Below are 20,554 nucleotides of genomic sequence, written 5' to 3' on the forward strand. Positions count from 1 at the left end.
TGCGCGCGCGCACACGTTCGCGCAGTTCACCCTTGTTGTGACTCCCCTCACGTTTCGCAATCACCCAAGTGCAAGTGTGCGAGTGTGCATTTGTTCCTTCCCATTCTGTTCCCATGTCTGTCTTTGTAAATAAAATTCTCCTTTTTAAAGTACAAAGACTGTGTGTCCAGATACCTCTATCTTTGAGATCCAAAAGAACCTTTCTCATAACAGGTAGTCAGACCTCTTACTACAGCATCATGCCTGTGCTGCAATGATGGTGTGACCTCAGCCTTCAGACATCCATCAGTCTCTGTGTTGACATGAAACTGGCATGCAAAGTCACAGGTCAGGTTGTAAATGGACTCTGCTATGCTCCCAGAAGCATTGCACAGGTTTTCTTGCAGACCGGACAATGCCCCATGTATCTCAATGCTCATCAGCTCTGGGTCTGTCGACTGCCCCAGTGCATCGCAGCGTGGAAACATGCTCTTCAGACCACAGAGTCTATGCCATCAAGCACCCATTTTATGCTAATTCTACACTAACCCCATTTTTTATTCTCCCTGCATTACCATCATCTCCCACTAGATTTTACCACTCAATACTCACCCACTAAAAATGACAACACAGGTGGATAGGGTAGTGAATCATCTGGGACATGCCCTCTTCTCGTTACTACCATCGGGGAAGAGGTATAGGAGCCTTAAGACCTACACTCAACGATCTAGGAACACCTTCGTTCACTCCGCCATCAGATTTCTAAATGTCCATGAACCCATGAACATTACCTTGTTATTCCTTTTTTTTGCAACTATTTATTTATTTTGTAATTTATGGTAATTTTTATGTCTTTGCACTGTCCTGCTGCTGCAAAACAACAAATTTCACGACATACAAGTCAGTGATAATAAACCTGATTCTGATTCTGAAGAAGGCGTTTAGTTTGATTGCCTTCATAGGCAGGAGTATTGAGTACAAGAGTTGGGACATCATGTAGCAGCTCTACAAGGCAATGGTTAGGCTACACTTTCAATATTGCGTGTAGTTCTGGTGATTATGACATAGAAAGGATGTGGCAGCGCTATAAAGATTGCAGAAGAGATTCACCAGGATGTTGCCTGGAATGGAAGGCTTTAGTTACAAGGAGAGATTGGATAGGCTTGGATTGTTCGCACTGGAGCGCAGGAGGCTGAGGGATCTTATTCAATTTATTAAATTGAGGGTAATAGATCGGGTAGATGGTCACAATCTTTTTCCCAGGGTAGGGGTGTCTAAAACTAGAGGACGTAGGTTTAAAATGAAAGGGGAAAGACTTAAAGGGGATCTGAGGGACATGTTTTTCACTCAGAGGGTGGTGGGTATATGGAACAAGCTGCCAGGGGAGGTGGTAGAGGCAGGTTCAATCACAGCATTTATAAAGCATTTGGACAGCTACATGTGTAGGAAAGGAATAGAGGGATATGGGCCAAATGTAGGAAAATGGGATTTTGTGGATAGGCATCTCCATTGGAGTAGATGAGTCAGGATGAAGGACCTGTTTCCATGTTGAACGTCTCTATGATCTACACACTAGGGGCAATTTACAGTGGCCAACTCACTTACCAATCAGCACGTCTTTGGGTGTTGGGAAGAAATTGGAGCAAATCCGCAAGGTCACAGGAAGAACATGCAAACTACAGACAGGCACCATCAGAGGTCGGGTTTCGACCCGGGTTGCTGGAATCATGAGGCAGCAGCATTACCTGTTGAGTCACTGTGCCATTCTGGGATCTGCATCATCAGCAGAATCAGTCGGCAAACTTACCCTCCACAGAATAACACATGAGCCTCTAGTCTGACTGCAGTCGTCTCATTCCTGAGGACTCATTATGTGTGGATCCCACCTCAAAACAAGCCTCTACAGTCCATAGCATGCCGGGTTTTGAAGCAGTTGTTTACCAGCTGCATCTTGTACAAACCCATCTGATTATGCCAATGTTGATAATTATGGAAATTCTGGTAACAGTAGGGATGTTGATGATGGAAAGGTTTTTAATGATGGAAATGCTGGAGTTGATGCAAATCCTGATGATGATGTTAGTTGTACCCTGGACCAACTTTGTATCAAACCTTGGAAGTGAACCTTACTTGGTTCAGATGGAAGAGAGGGATGTGGCTTGAAATGAGAAACTTAAAATAAAAATCAGGAAATTGTCCAGAATTCAGTTGCTTCTGTGATAGATTCCCCTTCAGATGCGAACAGTTCTTAGGAAATGTTACAGATTTTAAAAAAATCACTAACCACATCAAATATTGTACTAATACAATAACTGTTTTTTCCTCACCATTCATTTTATTAATAAAGTTTAATGCTGATCCAAAAAAAATCTTTGTTAACAAATTTATATGATGGTATCAAGGCAAAAGATACAAGGTTTTCTCACAGCCCCTGTGTATATGCAGAGTGGATATGATCAAGAACCATTGCCCATAAGGGTGGTGCAAAATTATTCAGAGCTTCTAAGGCACTTAAAAGAATAGAATGGCCTCATTTGTGTTATAATGATTGAATGATTTATGATTTTAAATTTGGAAAACTGCAATTTTTTTAAACCAAAGCTAAAAATGTAAACAGAAAATATCTAATAATCTGACTACAAGCTCTACGGAGACATTAGGTATGACTAGCTCACAACCATTTAATTGTATTGGGGTTAGCTTGTGGTAATGACTGTCTATTGTGGTTTTGCTCTGGTTATCTGGGTACTTCAGTAGCTTTCTCAACATTGTACTGATTACTTTGGATCTGATCAGTCTATCAGTGCTGTTCTGGTTAGTTTGTGCTGTCCTGGTGTAATGCCTGCTACGAGTTGCGTACTGGGGTTCTTTGCTACCTCAGTCACTTCTTTGTTGTTTCATTTGTCTTCTTCGAATCCTGCACTCCAATCTGGGCTTTGGACTCGTAGGTAATTGGGATGGTGACCTCAGAAGATTGCAGAGCTGGTTTGACCATCGGTGCTTCCACTGTCAGCACACCAGTGGGTGACAGTGTTGAAGCAACTACAGCAGGGTCAATGCCTTGAGGGAGGCTGAAATGGAAAGGAAAGAAAGGTTGGACAGAACAATATTATTAAATGCACCAACTGATAGGAACACAACTGGAATTGAGTGACAAACACCTAGGCCTTAAAATTAGATTTTGATGGCTAATTTTCATTTGGCTCTAATGGCTACACCTTTAAGACAATTTTTAGGCTTCTCCTAATGTTCAGTACTCTGTGTCGACACTCCCATTCTGATGATCATGGATTGGACCAGACTCTTTATTCTTACATCTAAAGAACTGTAAGCCCAAAGGGAACCACTGGCGAAATAAAACTATGTCACAACTATTTTATGAAAAAAATTCAAGCAAAAACCCAGTAGCCTTCATTATAAATTTATGGACTTTCTATATTGAGTAGCACACCATGGGGTTGCTTGAGGAAGTCCATGATAATGTGTTCATGTTAAGTCCATGGGAGTGTTCCAGCCACCTTGTCAACTGACCAGTGTCTTCAGACTGACAGCACATTTCACACGGCTGTAAATAAAGTTTGGGAGAAATATTTCTGGCAATCCCCTCTCTCACACCTCCAACCCCCCCAAAAGGTTGGCTTAGTTCCTGAAATAATCTGCAAACACAAAATATAGAGGGAAAAGCATTAAGAGGAAGTGGATATAGATCTTAAAATGGAATTGGGGTACAAGTGAATGGGTAAAGTGGGAATGAGCAATTCATTCACAGGACACAATGGGGCTGAGCACTAATGTTCTTCAACAAGAAGCAGTGGGAGCACTTCTATTTGCGATGGCTGCTTTGGGATCAACTTGTGGAGGTCCCTTTGAAGACCAGTAATTAAATTGTCTGCTCTCAGTTCCAATAAAGACACATAACTGCTTTATTGAAAATGACATTGGATCCCAATTTCAAATAGAAGATGTGCCTGCCCATTTTGAGGTTCAAAAATCAGATAGTGCTTGGCCAGAAATTGTGCAATGGGTGTTTTATTTGATGGAAGTGCAGTCATCCTGCCGCAGGAGATTCTACTTTACAGCAGAGATTAGAAAGCAAGGCAGTTTGATGTATTCAGGAGGAACTGTGCTTTGAAATCCTAAAGGAGTGCTGTATGTATATGCAAGTTTACACCCATAAGAGTTTTCACAATCAAGGTTTTTTCACTGACAAGTTTATATGTAGTCCTGATTTTAAATACTATGAATAATACTCCAAAATGGGAATGAAATTTAAAATTTGGCCTGCAAAGTTTTTTGATAAAGCTGCAAAATGGACGAGAATGCAGTGATCCGAGGTGAACCTGACCTATTGAACAAGCAGCTATCAATTGTTGGTTTGATGTTTTCAGGAGAAACATGATGTAGTAATTACTATTTGTTAACACTGTGGATCCCGAAGACTTAAGATTTTAACTCGTACTGAAAGTACGAGTGCTGAAAAGTTATACTTACTGAAAACTCACCCAGACACCCATTTATGTTTTTAACTCCACAGTGGTCCTAAAATCATCTGGTAATAAAGGATCTGGAAATGACAGCAACAGGAGGACGACCAGTTTAAAGAGCCCTGTGTTTAGGAGGAGAGAATTTGACAGCAGGTCTGACTGACAGGGTGGGGGAAGTTAGAGCTAGGGTCACTTCCGGCACCCGAGGGCATGGGGTGGGGGTAGGACAGGCAGTCAGTGGTGGGGAGGATGTGGTAATAGAATCTGTGGCCAGGAGGTGGGTGTGATTGTTTAGGTGGTCATGGGGTAGTCATTAATTGTGGAGATAATAGGCGTGGTTTGATGATGAGATGGTGGTCAGATGCTGGAGGCAGGCGTTTAGTATTCACTGGGTCAGGGGGATTGCACAGGTTGGCATGTTGGTGTGTGGAGCTTGAGTAAGGCAGATGTCATGAGCTTGGGAATGTGGCACAGCACATGGAGAACAGAGTGAGTATCAACTTTAATGGAAACCCACCCAAGTTCAATTCAAGCAGAAGCAGCCACATAACTTAATAAGATGATTTATAAAAGAATTTACTCACAGATATTTTCGAGTAAAACACCTTGAAATAAAACCGTGTTCATCTTGTCTTTCCTCATGTTTGCCTACAAAGGAGAATTATTGAACTAATTTTAATAAAGGCTATTGAAGAATGTTGTAAAGAACCTATTTTCATCATGCAAGGGAAAAATTACCACAATTCACAGCTGGGTAGATGGAAATGTTTGTGAGCATTTGGATGTTAATTTGCTGTATAATGGAACACTTTACAATATCCGCTGAAAATTCCACACCAATTCAACTCCAATGTTCCCCTCATTAAAAACATTTCCGTCATCAACATCCCTAACATTACCAGAATTTCCACCGTTTAGAATGTGCTTTCATGAAATGAAATTAATACATCCAAAAAAGGAAATCTCTAATGATAAATAATAATTTATTTTTACATGTCAGATGTTTATTGAAATTGTTGATACCCATTTAGGAAATTACCACCAATCCCATGTTCATTAGTTGCGATCTGGGTGAGGATCTCACTTCAAGAATGCTGGGTACAAATTACATAAATTTCTGCACATTTACTTAATTTCATGACTTCCAGAATGAAACTTCATTTCAGTTGTGAGAAAAATGAAAAGTATTTTTGCTGTGCCTTCTGAAACTACAGGAAAGATCATTACTGGACCCCAGTGTTGCAGAATTCAATAATAACAATGGTGCCCAAAGTAGAGGTGTTTCAATCCCATGCTGCCCATGGGAGGGATGTTGTAATCCCATGGTCCAAGGTAGATAATGAGCCAATCCCATGGTGTCCAGGGAAGGTAATGTGCCCTGGGCAGTGATGTTCCAATCCCACTTTGCCCAAGGTAGGGACTGTTCCAATCCCACTTTGCCCATGGTAGGGACTGTTTCAATCCCACTGAACCCAGGATTGGGAATGTTCCAATCACACTGTCTCCAGGGCAAGGATGTTCCAATCCTATGGTCTCTAGTGCAGATATACTCCAAACCCTACAATGTCCAGAATAGGTATGGCTTGGGAACCTGTCCATTGCTGGGAATTTTAATATGTGTACAATTTGATCTGTCTGAGAATGCAAGTGATAGAGTCAGCTAAATCCAAAAGTTTTCATGAAAGTTTTCAATGACAGCAGTCTCATTATTGAGTCAGAAGGTTGTTGGTTTATGAGCTAATCCAAAGACAAAAACCTCTGTTAAAACACCAGTGCAATTGTGAGTGATGACTGATTGATGGAGTTGCCTAATCTTCTCTCTTCAATGGACACAAAACTTCCCAGGACACTTCACAGGGAATGCCCAGGAATTCTATTTGGTATTCTGGATAATATTTATCTACTAATCAACATTACTGATGGATTATCTGGTCATCCTCTGTGTGATTATTCTGTTGCACTTGGCTTTTGGGTTAGTTTGAAATTGCAAACATTAGAGTCGTAGAGTTATACAGCATGGAAACAGGCCCTTCAGCCCAACTCATCCATGCTGACCATGTGCCAGCCTGAGCTCATCCCATTTGCCTGCATTTGTCCCTTATCCAAATGTCTTTTAAACTTTGTCATTGTACCCACCTCTACCACTTCCTCAGGCAGCTCATTCCATGCACCCAATATGGTTCACATTGGAAGCACTATTCTATGAAGAAATGCACACAGCCGCCCATTGTCTATAGTGAGAACATGTATCATCAACAAATTTGTTGCATGTCATATAGTGGGTCATTAATTTCATTAACTTTCTATTAATAAGGAGCTAGTCATCTGGGAAAGTAATCACTGAAAAAGTGCTGGATTTTAAGGGAAAAATAATGAAAAACATGCATTTATATTGCACCTTAGCCTACCTCAAGATATTCTAATATGCTTTACAGCCTTTTGAAGTGCAATATAAACAGTTGTTGCAATTTCACGAAGTTCCATAAACAGCAATTCAATAACGACCAGCTAATCTTTTCTTGTGATGCCTTTGTGCCATTAAGGGCAAAGGCTTGGATATCTTATGGCTCTTGAGCAAGGGGTTGCGGGATAAAAGGCATTCTGTCACATGCCCAGACACGAACTTTCATCTCTCCACTACAGTTCTTCATCTACAACGACCCAATTAAAATGTTGCATTCTGCTTATCCCATCACTATACAGCACACATTGCTTCCCCTGGATTGATTAAATATTAGAAACATTTGGGAAGTTGTATTGATATTGTGCTCTGCAAGTCATCAAAATCTTAAAGTGGATTACAATCAATTCAATTATTTTGGGGAAAATCAAAAAAAAACATGTTGTAAATCTTGAATCAAAACCGAAAATGCTGGAAGAACTCAGCAGCTTGTATTTGACATGTCGGAAAATATCAGGGTATTGGGAGCATAGGAAGGACAGTGAGTAAGGAAAATACACCCTGTGGCTGTAGGGGCCTGGAAATCATTGGGAAGAGGGTGGCACAGTCTGGGACGTGAGGCAGAGGGTGATCGTGTGATCAGCATCTGCCCCAGACTTGTTGGTCCCCCAGCACTGCGAGATGTCCGTAGGGGAATGCTACCAATTGGCACATTCCAGGCTGCAGGAGTACATGCTGAGGGATGCACTGAAGCTGGGTGCAGCCAATGCGAGGGCACGGTGGGGAAGGACTACAGTTTAGGGTTCTTCTGCCACTAGAGAGGGAGGGGCGGGGTCAGGCAAGAAAGCCCCTTAAATATTGTAAATAAGGGATTGGGGTATCACCCCAGGGAGCCACACGGGTGGCATCGGTGCTGTGTTTTTATACATAAAAAGGTAACACTAATAATGGAACCGTACACAAATGTACAGGTTTGCACTGTTTTATTGTATATAGTTTGTTTTTTATGATGAATAAAGTTTATTTTGGAATAAAAATAATGAGGGAGCTGGAGACAAAATTTAGTTTCCTTCACAAATTTCTGCTCAACGTTCAACAAAGGCTCACTTTTGTGGATTGAAGCCAAGCGACAAGAGACCTATCACAGCGCCTGTGATGAATGCAACGAGAACCTGCTAGTCCTCAGGACCTTCAACATTTCACCATCACCCCCAACTCTAACTGATCAAAATTTCCCCACTGTCCACCCCAGTTGCTCACCGTTGATCTCCACATATCCATCCTTGGTTTTGACGGTGATCTCCTCGGGGGCGAAGTGGTTGACATCCAAGTTGACCCTCCACTTGTCGGAGGTGACCTTGATCTCGGAGATGCCGGTGCTCTGCTGCCGGCTGAGGGCGGCGCTGGACGCGGCGGTCTGATCGGCCGCCTCGGACGCGGCTGGGGCTGGGGCTGGGGCTGGGGGTCGGGCGCTGGCCGGGTGGAAGGGGCGCACGTAACCCGGCCACATGCCCGGCCAGTCGACCCCCCAGTCGTAGGACAGGGCTGGCATGCCGAAGGACTGGTCGAAGAGCCGGCTCGGGTAATGCCAGTCCCGGAACGGGTCCCAACTGGGGCTCCGCAGGAAACTGAAGGGGATCCGGCGCTCGGACATCCTGAGAGAGGAGGGGTGGACGCGGACTGTGGCTGGGACTGGACTCCTGGACTCTTATATCTGCTGCCTGGTCTATATATGGAAGAGGAGCCCCAGTATAGGGTCACAGTCACTATGGAGGAATGCGACTGACTTCTCGAACATTCCCAGTGGGAAGCCGCCAGCGTGCCCTTTAATTGTGAGGGAAGGGAGGAGAGGAGGAGGGGAGGAGAGGGGGAGGGGAGGAGAGGGGGAGGGAGGAGGAGAGGGGGAGGGAGGAGGGAGGAGGAGAGACGGGGAAGGGAGGAGGGGAGGAGAGGAGAGGGGGAGGGAGGAGGAGAGGGGGAGGGAGGAGGAGAGGGGGAGGGAGGAGGGAGGAGGAGAGACGGGGAAGGGAGGAGGAGAGGAGGGGAGGAGAGGAGAGGGGGAGGGAGGAGGGGGAAGGGAGGGGAGGAAAGGAGAAGGAGGACAAGAGAGGAGAGGAGAGGGGGAGGGAGGAGAGGAGGGAGGAGAGGGAGGGAGAGTGAGGAGAGGAGAGATAATCAAGTGCGCACCTCACAGGCACAGTGCACTCTTTTTAAATAATCCCCGTGCATCGTGTATCAGCGTTGCTCCGTGATTTTTGGATTAGGTTTAATAATTATTTCCATATCCCTTCCCCAAGGTAGGCACAAGACACTGCAGAAGCTGGAATCTGGAATAAAAAATGCTGGAGGAACTCGGCGGGTCAGGTATCATCTGGGACGTTGACCGCCCATTTCCCTCCACAGACGCTGCCTGACCCGCTGAGTTCCTCCAGCAGCTCGTTTTATGCCCCACTTTTATACCCCCACCTCTTCACTTCAGTCTTTGTCCTGGTTCTGAACTTGAAAATCAAAACAAAAACTGCGGAAATCTAAGAAGAGAAAATGCTGGAAAAACTCAGCAGGTCAGTCAGTGCCTCAGAGTTCTTCGTCTTGGCCATTCCTCTCCTCGTTCTGATAAGTTTTCTTTTAAATGTGATTTGGGATCAGGGTGGGCGTTGGTAACAAGGACAACATCTATTGCCCCAGCTGAGATGTTCTTGAGTAAGTGTGGGTGAGCCGCCTCCTCCAACTGTTGCAGCCCTTCTGATAAGGGGGCTCCCACAGTGCTATTGGATAGGGAGTTCCAGGATTTAGACCTGGTGATGATGAAGGACTGACTGTATGTTTCCAAGTCTGGATGCTGTGTGACTTCACATAGAAAATAGGTGTAGAAGGCCACTCAGCCCTTCAATATTATCCTGGCTGATTATTCTAATTCAGTACCCTCATCCTATTTTCTCCCTTTATTCCTTGATCTCTTTAGACTACAGTACTGTATATAATTCCTTCTTAAATTTATGTAATGATTTGGCTTCACCTGCCTTCTGTGGCGGAAAATTCCACAGGTTCACCGCTCTTTGAGTGAAGATATTTCTTCTCACCTCAGTCCTAAATGGCTTACCCTGTATCTTTAGGCAGTGAAAGGAGGAGAAGGGAACAATCTGCAGGAGGAACTGACGCAGGGTTTCAACCCGAAATTTCGACTATTCCTTTCCTCCCCACAGATGCTGCTCGACCTGCTGAGTTCCTCCAGCAGATTGTTTGTTGCTCCTTAGGCTGTGAAGCCCGGTTCTGATGCTCCCCACCACTGCAAACATGCTTCCTGCATTCTGGTCCAGTACTGTAGCGATTTTATAAGTTTCAATGAGGTTGTTCTAAACTCTAGACTGGTTATGAACTTGTTGTAAATGTCCCTGGATAGGGTCATCGAGTAACACAGAAGGGAAACAGGTCTTTTGGCCCACTGAGTCTCTGCTGACCATCAGGCGCCCATTTACACTAATCCAGTGCTCATCCCATCAACTTCCCTCCAGATCCTACCACTCACCCACACACTAGGGCCAATTTACAGTGGCCGATTAACCTACCAGCCCTCAAGTCTTTGGAATATGGGAGGAAACAAGAGCAACCAGAGGAAACCCACAGCAGTCACAGGGAGAATATACAAACTCCATACACACAGTGCTGGGACCCAGGATTGAACCTAGAGCTCTGGGGCAGTAGGTCTACTAGTTGTACCACTCTGCCACCCCTAATGAATATAAACCCAATCATGCCAATCTCTCTTTGTGCATCAATCCAGGAATTGCTGCACTCCTTCCTCAGATAAGGAAACCAAAACAGCACGTAATACTCAAGGTGTGTTCTCACCCTGTTCCTGTACTCAGATCGTCTCATTATGAAGGTCAACATACCACTTGCCTCCTTAACTGCTTGCTGCACTGACACACTTACTTGACTGGTGCACAAAGACACCTGGTTTTGTTGCAACTCTCCCTTTCCTAATCTCTCGGCGTTCAGATAATCCACCTTCCTGTTTTTGCCATCAAAATGGATAACCTCACATTTATCCACATTATTACTGACTCTGCCATGCACTTACCCAGTCACTCAACTCGTCCAACCTCTCTTCATCTTCCTCACAGCTCGCACTCCCACCCAGCTTTACATAATCCTCAAATTTACCCCCCAATCCCATGTACTTTAATTTTGTACCCTAATCTCTTATGCAGAAGCTTGTTGAAAGCCTTCTGAAAGTCCCCAAATACAACACCCCCAGTTGTTTTCCCCCATCCACTCAACTAATTATATCCTCAAAAACCTGCAGTAACTTCATCAAATGTGATATCCCTTTTATAAATTCCTGCTGACTTTGACCGATGCTGTGTCACTGTTTTCCAAATTCCCTGCTATTACGTCCATAAAAGTGGATTCTGGCACTTTTACCACAACGGATTTCAAACTAATTGGACTGTTCTCAGACTAGTTGTTTTTTTTCTCTCCATTGGGGTAACATTAGCTATTGGGTATTCGTAGGAACAGATCCAAAGTCTAAGGGCATTTGGAAAATAACCACCAATGTATCCACTATATCTAGACCCATTTCCTGTCTCCAAGTTTGCTGCTTTTTGAACCAATTTCTATGTCTCCTCCTTGGTTGTAATGCTATCCCTGATTTCCTTTGTTACCCACGGTTGAGCCACTCTTTTACTTTTGTGCCAGACAGGAATTGTTGAAGTTCATCCACGCACTCCTTAAATACTTGCCATTTCTGATCCACTGGAACCACCATAAGTAAGGTTTCCACTTTTACCTGCTGCCCTTGCTGGTCATTGCTTTGGGAGATACTGTCGGAGTAACCTGGCCAAGTAACTGCAGTGCACTTTTTTAAGCTGGTACATAGTGCAACTATGGCGTAGGCAATGAATGTTTAGTTTGGTTATAAGATAAGATAAGATTTCTTTTTTAGTCACATGTACATCGAAACACACGGTGAAATGCATCTTTTGTTTAGTGTTCTGGGGGCAGCCCGCAAGGGTCGCCACGCTTCTGGCGCCAACATAGCACACCCACAACTTCCTAACTCGTACGTCTTTGGAATGTGGGAGGAAACTGGAGCACCCGGAGGAAACCCACGCAGACACACAGGGAGAACGTACAAACTCCTTACAGACAGCAGCCGGAATTGAACCCGGGTCGCTGGCGCTGTAGTAGCGTTACTCTAACCACTAAGCTGCCATGCTGATTAAGCAGCTTGCATTATCCTTGATGGTATCAAGCCAAATGACAGTTGTTGACACTGCACTTTGTCCAGGCAAATGAGGAATATTCCATCGTGCTCTTGTGCCTTGTATTTGGTGGAAAAGCCTTGAGATTTGAAGAGGTGAGTCACTCATTGCAGGATAACCATTTCTGACCTGCTCTGATAGTCTGCATCCCAGAGTACATAAGGAAGGAGTCCTAGAACTAGTGGATGCATTTTCCAACATACTTTGGATGCTGGATCTGTTCCTATGAATTGCCATTAGCTAATGTGACCCCACTGTTTAAGAAAGGTGGGGAGGAGAAAACAGAATGCCAGGCTGGTTATTCCGGCATAAATAGTGATAAAAATTCCAGAGTGCACGATTAAAGATGTAACAGCAGAGCATTCAAAAACCAGTGACAGGGTTGGTTAATGTCATCGAGGATTTATGAAAGGGAGATCATGCTTGACAAATTTACGGGAATTTTTTGTAGATGTAACTTGTATTGTTGATTGGATTGAATGTGGTTGGTCCGGTGAGTACTAATCAGTGGTGACCTCCAAGATATTGATGAAGCAGGACTGGGTGATGGTGTCCCATTGAGCATCAAGGGGGGGTAGTTACGCTTTCTCTTGTTGGAGATGGTCATTGCCTGGCACTTTTTTGGTGTGATTGTTATTTGCTACTCATCAGTCCATGCCTGAATGTCATTGACCCCAGCATTGGAAGTATCTACAGGAGGCACTGCCTCAGGAAGGCAATATCCATCATCAAAGATCCCCACCATCTGGGCCATGCCACCTTCTTACAGCTACCATCAGGCAGGAGGTACAGAAGCCTGAAGTCCCACATCACCAGCTACTTCTCTTCGGCATTCAGTTCTTGAACCAACCTGCACAACCCTAATCACTACCTCAGTATAGCAACACTATGACCACTTTGCACTACAATGGACTTTGTTTCTTTTTGTTCTAATTGTGTTCTTTCTTGTAAAAGTTGTGTGCAATTTATACTTAATTTATGTTTTTCTTGTGAATATTGTGTATCTGATGCTATGTGGCTGTGATGCTGCTCCCAGTAGGTTTTTCATTGCATCTGTACATACATGTACTTGTGCACATGACAATAAACTCAACTTTGACTTTGAGATTAACTCTACTTCTCTGCAGTTTCACTTCCTGACCTATGATTGTTTGTGCTGAGTTTAAAGGACAAGGTTTGCCTTCCAAAATTCTGATCACCCTCTTCCCCGCCATCTCCACTCCACTTAGGTAGAGGATCCAGGCTTGAATTGGTCAGTAGTTCTGAACTATCATTCACCCAATGTCTGATTCTTCCTCCCTCAAGGTGGATGGAACTTTACAATTCTCATAATTAATTGTGAGGTTTTTTTTGCTTCATTGAAAAGATACTTGCTTATCTAGTAAGACAGTGCCAGGTGGACTTTGGGAGTACAAAATTAAGGAGATTTTTGCTGAGATTGTACAGGACTTTGGTGAGACCTCATGTAGAGAACTGTGTGCTGTTTTTGATCTCAGTACCTTAGGAAACATAGCAGTGCTATGTGGATTCACTAGATAGATTTTCAGTGTTGAACCCAGGGATGAGGGTCACCCTGTGATGCAAGATTGGGGAGGATTGGTCCATAACGATGATAAATTGGGGTGCGGGCCACTTTAGTGCTGGATTGGAAGATTTTCCAGACTACTGGATCTATTTCCTATTAAGATAGGATGCTATGTGGCTGTGATGCTGCTGCAAGTAAGTTTTTCATTGGTGTGATTGTTGTTTGCTACACATCAGTCCATGCCTGAATGTCATTGATCCCAGCATTGGAAGTATCTACATCCACACTCTTCATTCACTTATTTTTAGATGTTACATAGTATTATAATAATTTTTCTAGTGAACCAAGTAAGTTTAAAGGGGGCACAGGAAAATAGGTCCTGATGAGTTTAAGGGAACCAGGACCCCAGTGACTTTCACTGGAACAAGGGAAACATCACCTGGTAAACCATAAGCTGAATCATCATATTTTCCAAATATTTGGATCGCGGATTATCAGGGTTTTGCGGTACTCACTGGAGTTTAAAAGAGGGAGAAGTGAGGGGAGATATTGAGTGACTGATTCCTCTGGCTGGAGGTCTTAAGAGTCAGAAATTTGCAACACAGAAGGCAGCCATCTGGCTCATCTCTATGCAACATAAAATGGAGTTATTTAGGTTCAGTCCGTGGCCTTGCAGGTTAAAATTCTTCAGATGCTGGACCAGGAACATTTTAAATCTGAAGTGGATTTCTGCCTCCAACGCTCTCTCAGACAGCAGGTTACAAAACCCCACAACTTTTGGGGTGTGTTTTTTCCTCAACTTCCCTCCTTCTACCAATTAACAGTTCTATATCCCCCCTGTTGTTGACAATTCTGTAGGGAAGTGGGTCATTCCAGTTCACCTTGTCTGGGCCTTTTGTAAGTTTACACACCTTAATTAAATCTCATCTCTGTTCCAAAGAAAATAACTCCCACCTAATTGGTCTCTCCTCATGACTATAATTCTCCAACCTGGCAACACATCATAAATCTCCCCTGCACTCTGCCAATGTTATCACATCCTTCCTGTAGTGTGGTGGCCAGAAACACCCAGTGTTCTAGCTAGTATTTCATTCAACTATAACATGATAGAATTAGAACTAGGGAGCACAGCCTCAGGATAAGTGGAGCTAAAGTGAGATACTCCTTTTTACCAAAGGTTGCACATTTCGGAATTCTGTTCATCAGAGGACTTTGGCTGCTCAGTCATGGAAATATTCAAGGCTGAAATCCCTAGACACTAAAGAAATAAAGAATTTTGAGGAGTTGGTAAAAGAATTGGGCTGAGGTAGAGGTCTAGTGGTGATGTGGGACAGGCTTGAGGGATCCTAATGGCCAGTTCCTATGTTCTCTTGAATTTGGGAGAAACATCTCTAACCAATGTGCATTTAGAATGTGGAACTTGATACCACAAGGTATGTTTGAGGCATATAGCTTAGGTGCATTAATGGGGAAGATAGATAAACACAGGAACTAAAATGGGAGGAGACTGTTGAATATAAACACTGAGCCAGTTGGTATAAATTCCGTGCATTTATATATTAAAGAGAAGTCTTCTGCCCAGGAAACATCTCCATCCAGTTTACTTCAACTACAGTTCTTCACATGATGTTATTACAATGGGTACATTTAATATGGTGGAACTAGTGTTCAGAACCATTCTCACTGCACTAATGCACTACTAAAAATCTGTGGATTCATGAATCCAAAAGTGAAAATTAAAAACCCATTTACCTAAAAGGTTTCACTCCCAGTGCACATTTGTACTTAGAGTGTTTTGAGATTTAAGCTTCATCCTTCCACAGTCAGTCATAAAGAATCCTATAGCTGATGCATAGACTATTAGTAGAACATCCCTAGAGAAAAAGGAGCAGACACCTGACTCCCAAGCCAAAGTACATCTGTTACCGGAATCTATGCTAATATTTATTTATCACTTTTGATTAGTATAAACCATCAATATTTTTAAAAAATTGCATTCTGAATATAAGATATTATACTTACATTGTCACAGAAAAAAAACATTTGATCCATCAGATTTATGCTGGTTACCAAGGGACCAATTCCACCAGTCCCACTTCTCTCCTTATTTCCCTGTACCCCTATAACTTACTCTCTTTCACACATGTCTATCAAGACTCCTTTAACTTTTGTTTTGATTTTAACTGGCACTAAGGGGTAATTTACAGTTGCCAATTAACCTACCAAATAAAATGACGATTGTCACAACTGATGTTGCGATCTTTTTGTAAACTCAACCAGAGCAGAAATTTCAACATAGACAGGAAGAGCCAAGTGTAACATTTTGGTTTTTGAATGATATAGTATTCAATCAACAATGTGTTTCATTGCCCCTCCTCTCAATTCCCTCCAGAAGATTTGTGAAACATTCTTCTATCTAAGTTCATTTTTCAGGATGTGGGCATTGCTTGCAAGATTAGTAGTTCTTGCCCTGGTGGTCATTGATAAGCCATCTTTTTGAAGCACTGCAGTCCTCCTTTTGATGGTACTTGCAGTTACTGTAAAGTAGCAGGCACGGTAGTGTAGCGGTTAGCGTAACGCTATTACAGCGCCAGTGACCCGGGTTCAATTCCGGTCACTGTCTGCAAGGAGTTTGTATGTTCTCCTCATGTCTGTATGGGTTTCCTTTGGGTACTCCGGTTTCCTCCCACGTTCCAAAGACATACGGGTGAGGAAGTTGTGGACATGCTATGTTGGCGTCGGAAGCGTGGTGACATTTGCAGGCTGAGCCAAGAACACTCTACGCAGAAGATGTATTTCACTGAGTGTTTTGATGTACATGCGACTAATAAAGATATCTTATCTAATTTCCAGGATTTGGAGCCAGATGATAATAAAAGTACAGCAAGATATATTCTAAGTAAGATAGTGTGTGTGTCTTGTTGGAGAGCCTGCAGATGATAATACGCTCTCTGTGTTCTTCTCAGTGATGGAGGTCATGGTTTTAGAAGATGTCGTTAAAGTAGCTTAGCCGGGAACTGCAGTGAGGTTTGTAAATGGTACACACTACACTCATGGTGCCAGGGTCATGGTAATGAAAGTTTAAAATGATGGATGGGATAGTAATCAAGTGGACTGCTCTGCCCTGTACATTGTCAAGCTTCTCAAGTGTTGAACTGCATTCTTTCATGTAAGTGGTGAGTATTCTATCACGCTTATGATCTGTACTTCATAGATAGTGCTTTGTGGAGTCAGGAGGTGAGTCACATGCTGCAGGATTTCCAGTAGCTGATCTGCTCTTGTAGCAGGAGTATTTATATGGGTTGTGCAGGTGACTTTCTGGTCAGTGGTGATCCCAGTATATTGATGGTGGTAATGCCATTGTATGTCAAGGGTAGATAGTTGGATTCCTTCTTGCTGGCGGTGGTCATTGCCTGGCACATGTGGCATGAATGTATTTGCCATTTACCACATGTGCCCAATGTTGTCTACGTCTTACTGCATCCAGGCATGAAGTAATTCATTTTCTGAGGAGTCGTGAACGGAATTGAATATTGATCAGTCATCGCTGGATTTCTCCACCCCTGACCTTACTTGTAAGGAAGGTCATTGATGGAGCAGCTGAAGATAGTTGGCCCAGGTTACTGCCCCAAGAAATACTTGCAGTGATGTTCTGGGGCTGGGTTGACTGACATCCAACAAGCACAACGACTTCTGTGCCATATTTGACTTTCCCCATTGGAGTATTTTGCCCCGATCCTCATTGCGTTTAGTTTTACCAAGACCCCCTTGTCGCCATATATGCTGGGAGTAGACTTTTAAAAAGAACAACGTTCTGAAAGGTTAGTGCCCACAAATTGTTTTCTCTTCCTGCTTGTGTGTTCTGTAACTTGAGCAGCAATGAGGTTGAGCTGAATGTGAGGAGGCCCATGTGCAGCTTTAGTCAATTGTAACTCCACCTCCTACTGGCTTACTACATGGAGAGCTGTGCTATCATAAGCCAAGTATTGTGTTGGAATCAGTACCTTAGCACAGCACGACATTTCACGAAAGCAACTGGTGCCTCCTTACAAGCCACTATCAGTTAAGAATACTTCAATAGACATGAAAACTGTTTTATTTTAGTTTTCTGTAGAGTATTCTCCCTCAAACACAATTGAAAAGATATATGTGGCAATTAAAGGTTTAAGGCTAAGCTTCTGTACACAGCTCAATCAATTGCTTGGATTTTGCTGCTCAGAATTCCCCATCAATGCCACCATACAGCAGCCACAGTCTGCACCATGGGGTATCTGGGATTTTGACTGACTGGTGCTTCTGTGAATAGCATAGCTATGATTCTTGCCATTGGGTTATTTTTGGCTTTGCACAGTGAGTGCATGAGTAATGGACCACTTTAATCCTTCTAGAGGGGGACCAAGTCGAGAAGTGATTTTTGAATGTCTCTATATGAAGGCCTGTGCATTAAGGTTAATGAAAGTTGTATAAGGTAACAAAGAGGCTAAAAATAAAATGTAGTCACTCCACTTCAGGGTCGACTCTGCAAGTTTCTCATCCTCATTGGTTTCTAGGACATGGAATATTAGCTACTGATGTCAGGCAAATCATTAAAACATTTTGGACAAGTTTTCTGCATTATAACAGTGCGCTCAATGTAGAAGCTTTCATACTTAATGAAATTTTGAAAGCTGCTACGTAATTGCAGGGATTTTTGCATCCCCCTCACTAATTCCTTATTAATGTTTACCCGAGTTCTTTCAGTGGAGTGGGGGCTGGGGGTAGGAGGAATGGAGAGGGGGGGTTGTAGTTCAAAAAATGGCACAAGGGGAGGGGCTGCCACAATGACCATGCTCCAACCCCCTTGACCACCATTTTGCACTCCATAACCACACTCCATGACCATATTACAATCCCCTTGACCACCATCTTGCACTCCAGGACCACACTCCATGACCACACTCCATGACACACTCCAACCCCCTTGACCACCATCTTGCACTCCATGACCACACTCCAGCCACCATAACCATCACCACCCCCACACCATAACAGTCCATGCTTCCAGGATCACCACCACCATCCCACCTCGACCACAGTACACCCTGTCTCTATCTTTGCCCAATCCCATCGATGATTCATTCTGTTCCCCCATCTACTTTCCCTCTCATTTTCATGTCACCCTCCCCTTATCCCCATCCCACTGACCCAATCTTAGACTTTTTAGAACCAGATTTGAATGTGGCTGAGTTCAAAACCCTCAGGACAGGGACTCTCCCTCTGTTAACTCGATTTTGAAGTCCCACTTCTGTCTGCTGTAAAATCACACAGTGCCACAGATTAATTCAAACGCATTTATTTAGCAATGTATCACTAGGGAGAAACGTCCTTACTCTCAGGGCGAGTCCGCAGCGGAGTTCTCTGAGCTACAGAGGGGGCAGACAGTAATTTATACAAACATTGTCACGCACACTTTAATGAGCCAGGCACCACGGTTCTGGCTTGAGCAGCAAAGAAACAAATGACAACTGCAGAGAAACAAAGAACAGCATCGCACCCAAGGTTCAGTTAATTGGTTTGCAATCAAGAGACACAAAGACAGGTATCACACTCATTGTTTGGGACAGCCTTCCCATTTCCTGTTAAGTGCAACCATCATCCTTATAGTTTAACTTGATTGCAAGCCAGTTAAGTCCCAGTCACAGCAATGGGCGGCACGGTAGCATGGCACTTAGCACGACACTATTACAGCGCCAGCGATCGGGGTTCGATTCCCGTTGTTGTCTGTAAGGAGTTTGTATGTTCTCCCCGTGTCTGCGTGGGTTTCCTCCAGGTGCTCCGGTTTCCTCCCACATTCCAAAGATTAATATGGGTTTAAAATGGGCAGCGCGGACTCGTTGGGCTGGAAGGGCCTGTTACCACGCTGTAAATAAAATATAAAAAAAATTTAAATTTAAAAATTTAAAATTTAAATTATCACTCAGCACCCAGCCCAGAAAAAGCGGTTTTGCTGCTCTGGTCAGCCAACCACCTTTTTAATCAGTATTTTGTGTAGCCACAGTTCTCATCGGTTATAAGATATGAATACAGTTATAGTTTATTAATCCTTTACTTCCTCACCTCGACCTGTGAGCCTCTGTGTGGCCCACTTCTGTGTGCTCCACATCATTGTAATTCTCTACAATAGTAGTCCAGTGACACAAAGCCTGATGTTAATGTTGTTTTAGTGAGGAAGGGAGGGTGGCGCACCGTACGGGACAGTTAAAGCATCATCCCCTGGGTCTCTGGGGAGGTGAGCCAGAATCCTCTATAGTTGTGTTATTGTCCTGACCAGACAGGTAGACGTCTTCATCCTCCTCCCCTCCTTTAGCTCCCAAATGTTGTAAAGGATCTCAATGTAGATAACAACAAGTATTGGTCTTCTTACCCATGAAAGGTATTGGTATTGGTTTATTATTGTCACTTGTACAGAGGTACAGTGAAAAACTTGTCTTGCGTACCATTTGTACAGATCAATTCATCACACAGTGCAGGTACATTGAGTTAGTACACAGTGCATTGAGGTAGTACAGGTAAAAACAATAACAGAATACAGAGTAAAGTGTCACAGCTACAGGGAAGTGCAGTGCAGGTAGACAATAAGGTCCAAGGTCATACCAAGGTAAATTGTGAGGTCAAGAGTCCATCTCATCATATAAGTTCAATAGTCTTAACACAGTGGGATAGAAGCTGTCCTTGAGCCTGGTGGTACGTGCCCTCAGGCTCCTGTACCTTCTGCCTGATTGGAGAGGAGAGAAGAGAGAATGATATACTCTCCATGGAAGAAGCACAGCAAAGGTTCACCAAACTGAACCCTGGGACGACAGGACCAATGTACGCCGAAGATCGGGTCAACTGGGCCTGTATTCATGAGAATTTAGAA

General features: G+C 43.5%; 1 protein-coding gene across 1 annotated transcript; it reads right to left on the minus strand.

The window, feature by feature from the left end:
- Positions 1–2,292: 2,292 nt before the first annotated feature.
- On the minus strand, positions 2,293–8,712 carry hspb1 (heat shock protein, alpha-crystallin-related, 1). The gene is made up of 3 exons (XM_052035524.1): positions 8,125–8,712; positions 5,048–5,111; positions 2,293–3,050 (listed from the first exon to the last, which is right to left on the minus strand). Exons 1-3 carry the CDS (start codon positions 8,516–8,518, stop codon positions 2,861–2,863), a joined length of 648 nt encoding a protein of 215 aa, XP_051891484.1. The 5' UTR covers positions 8,519–8,712; the 3' UTR covers positions 2,293–2,860.
- Positions 8,713–20,554: the final 11,842 nt, after the last annotated feature.

The sequence above is a fragment of the Pristis pectinata genome, chromosome 21 (genome assembly GCF_009764475.1).
Source record: "Pristis pectinata isolate sPriPec2 chromosome 21, sPriPec2.1.pri, whole genome shotgun sequence".
In the NCBI taxonomy this organism is placed as follows: domain Eukaryota; kingdom Metazoa; phylum Chordata; class Chondrichthyes; order Rhinopristiformes; family Pristidae; genus Pristis; species Pristis pectinata.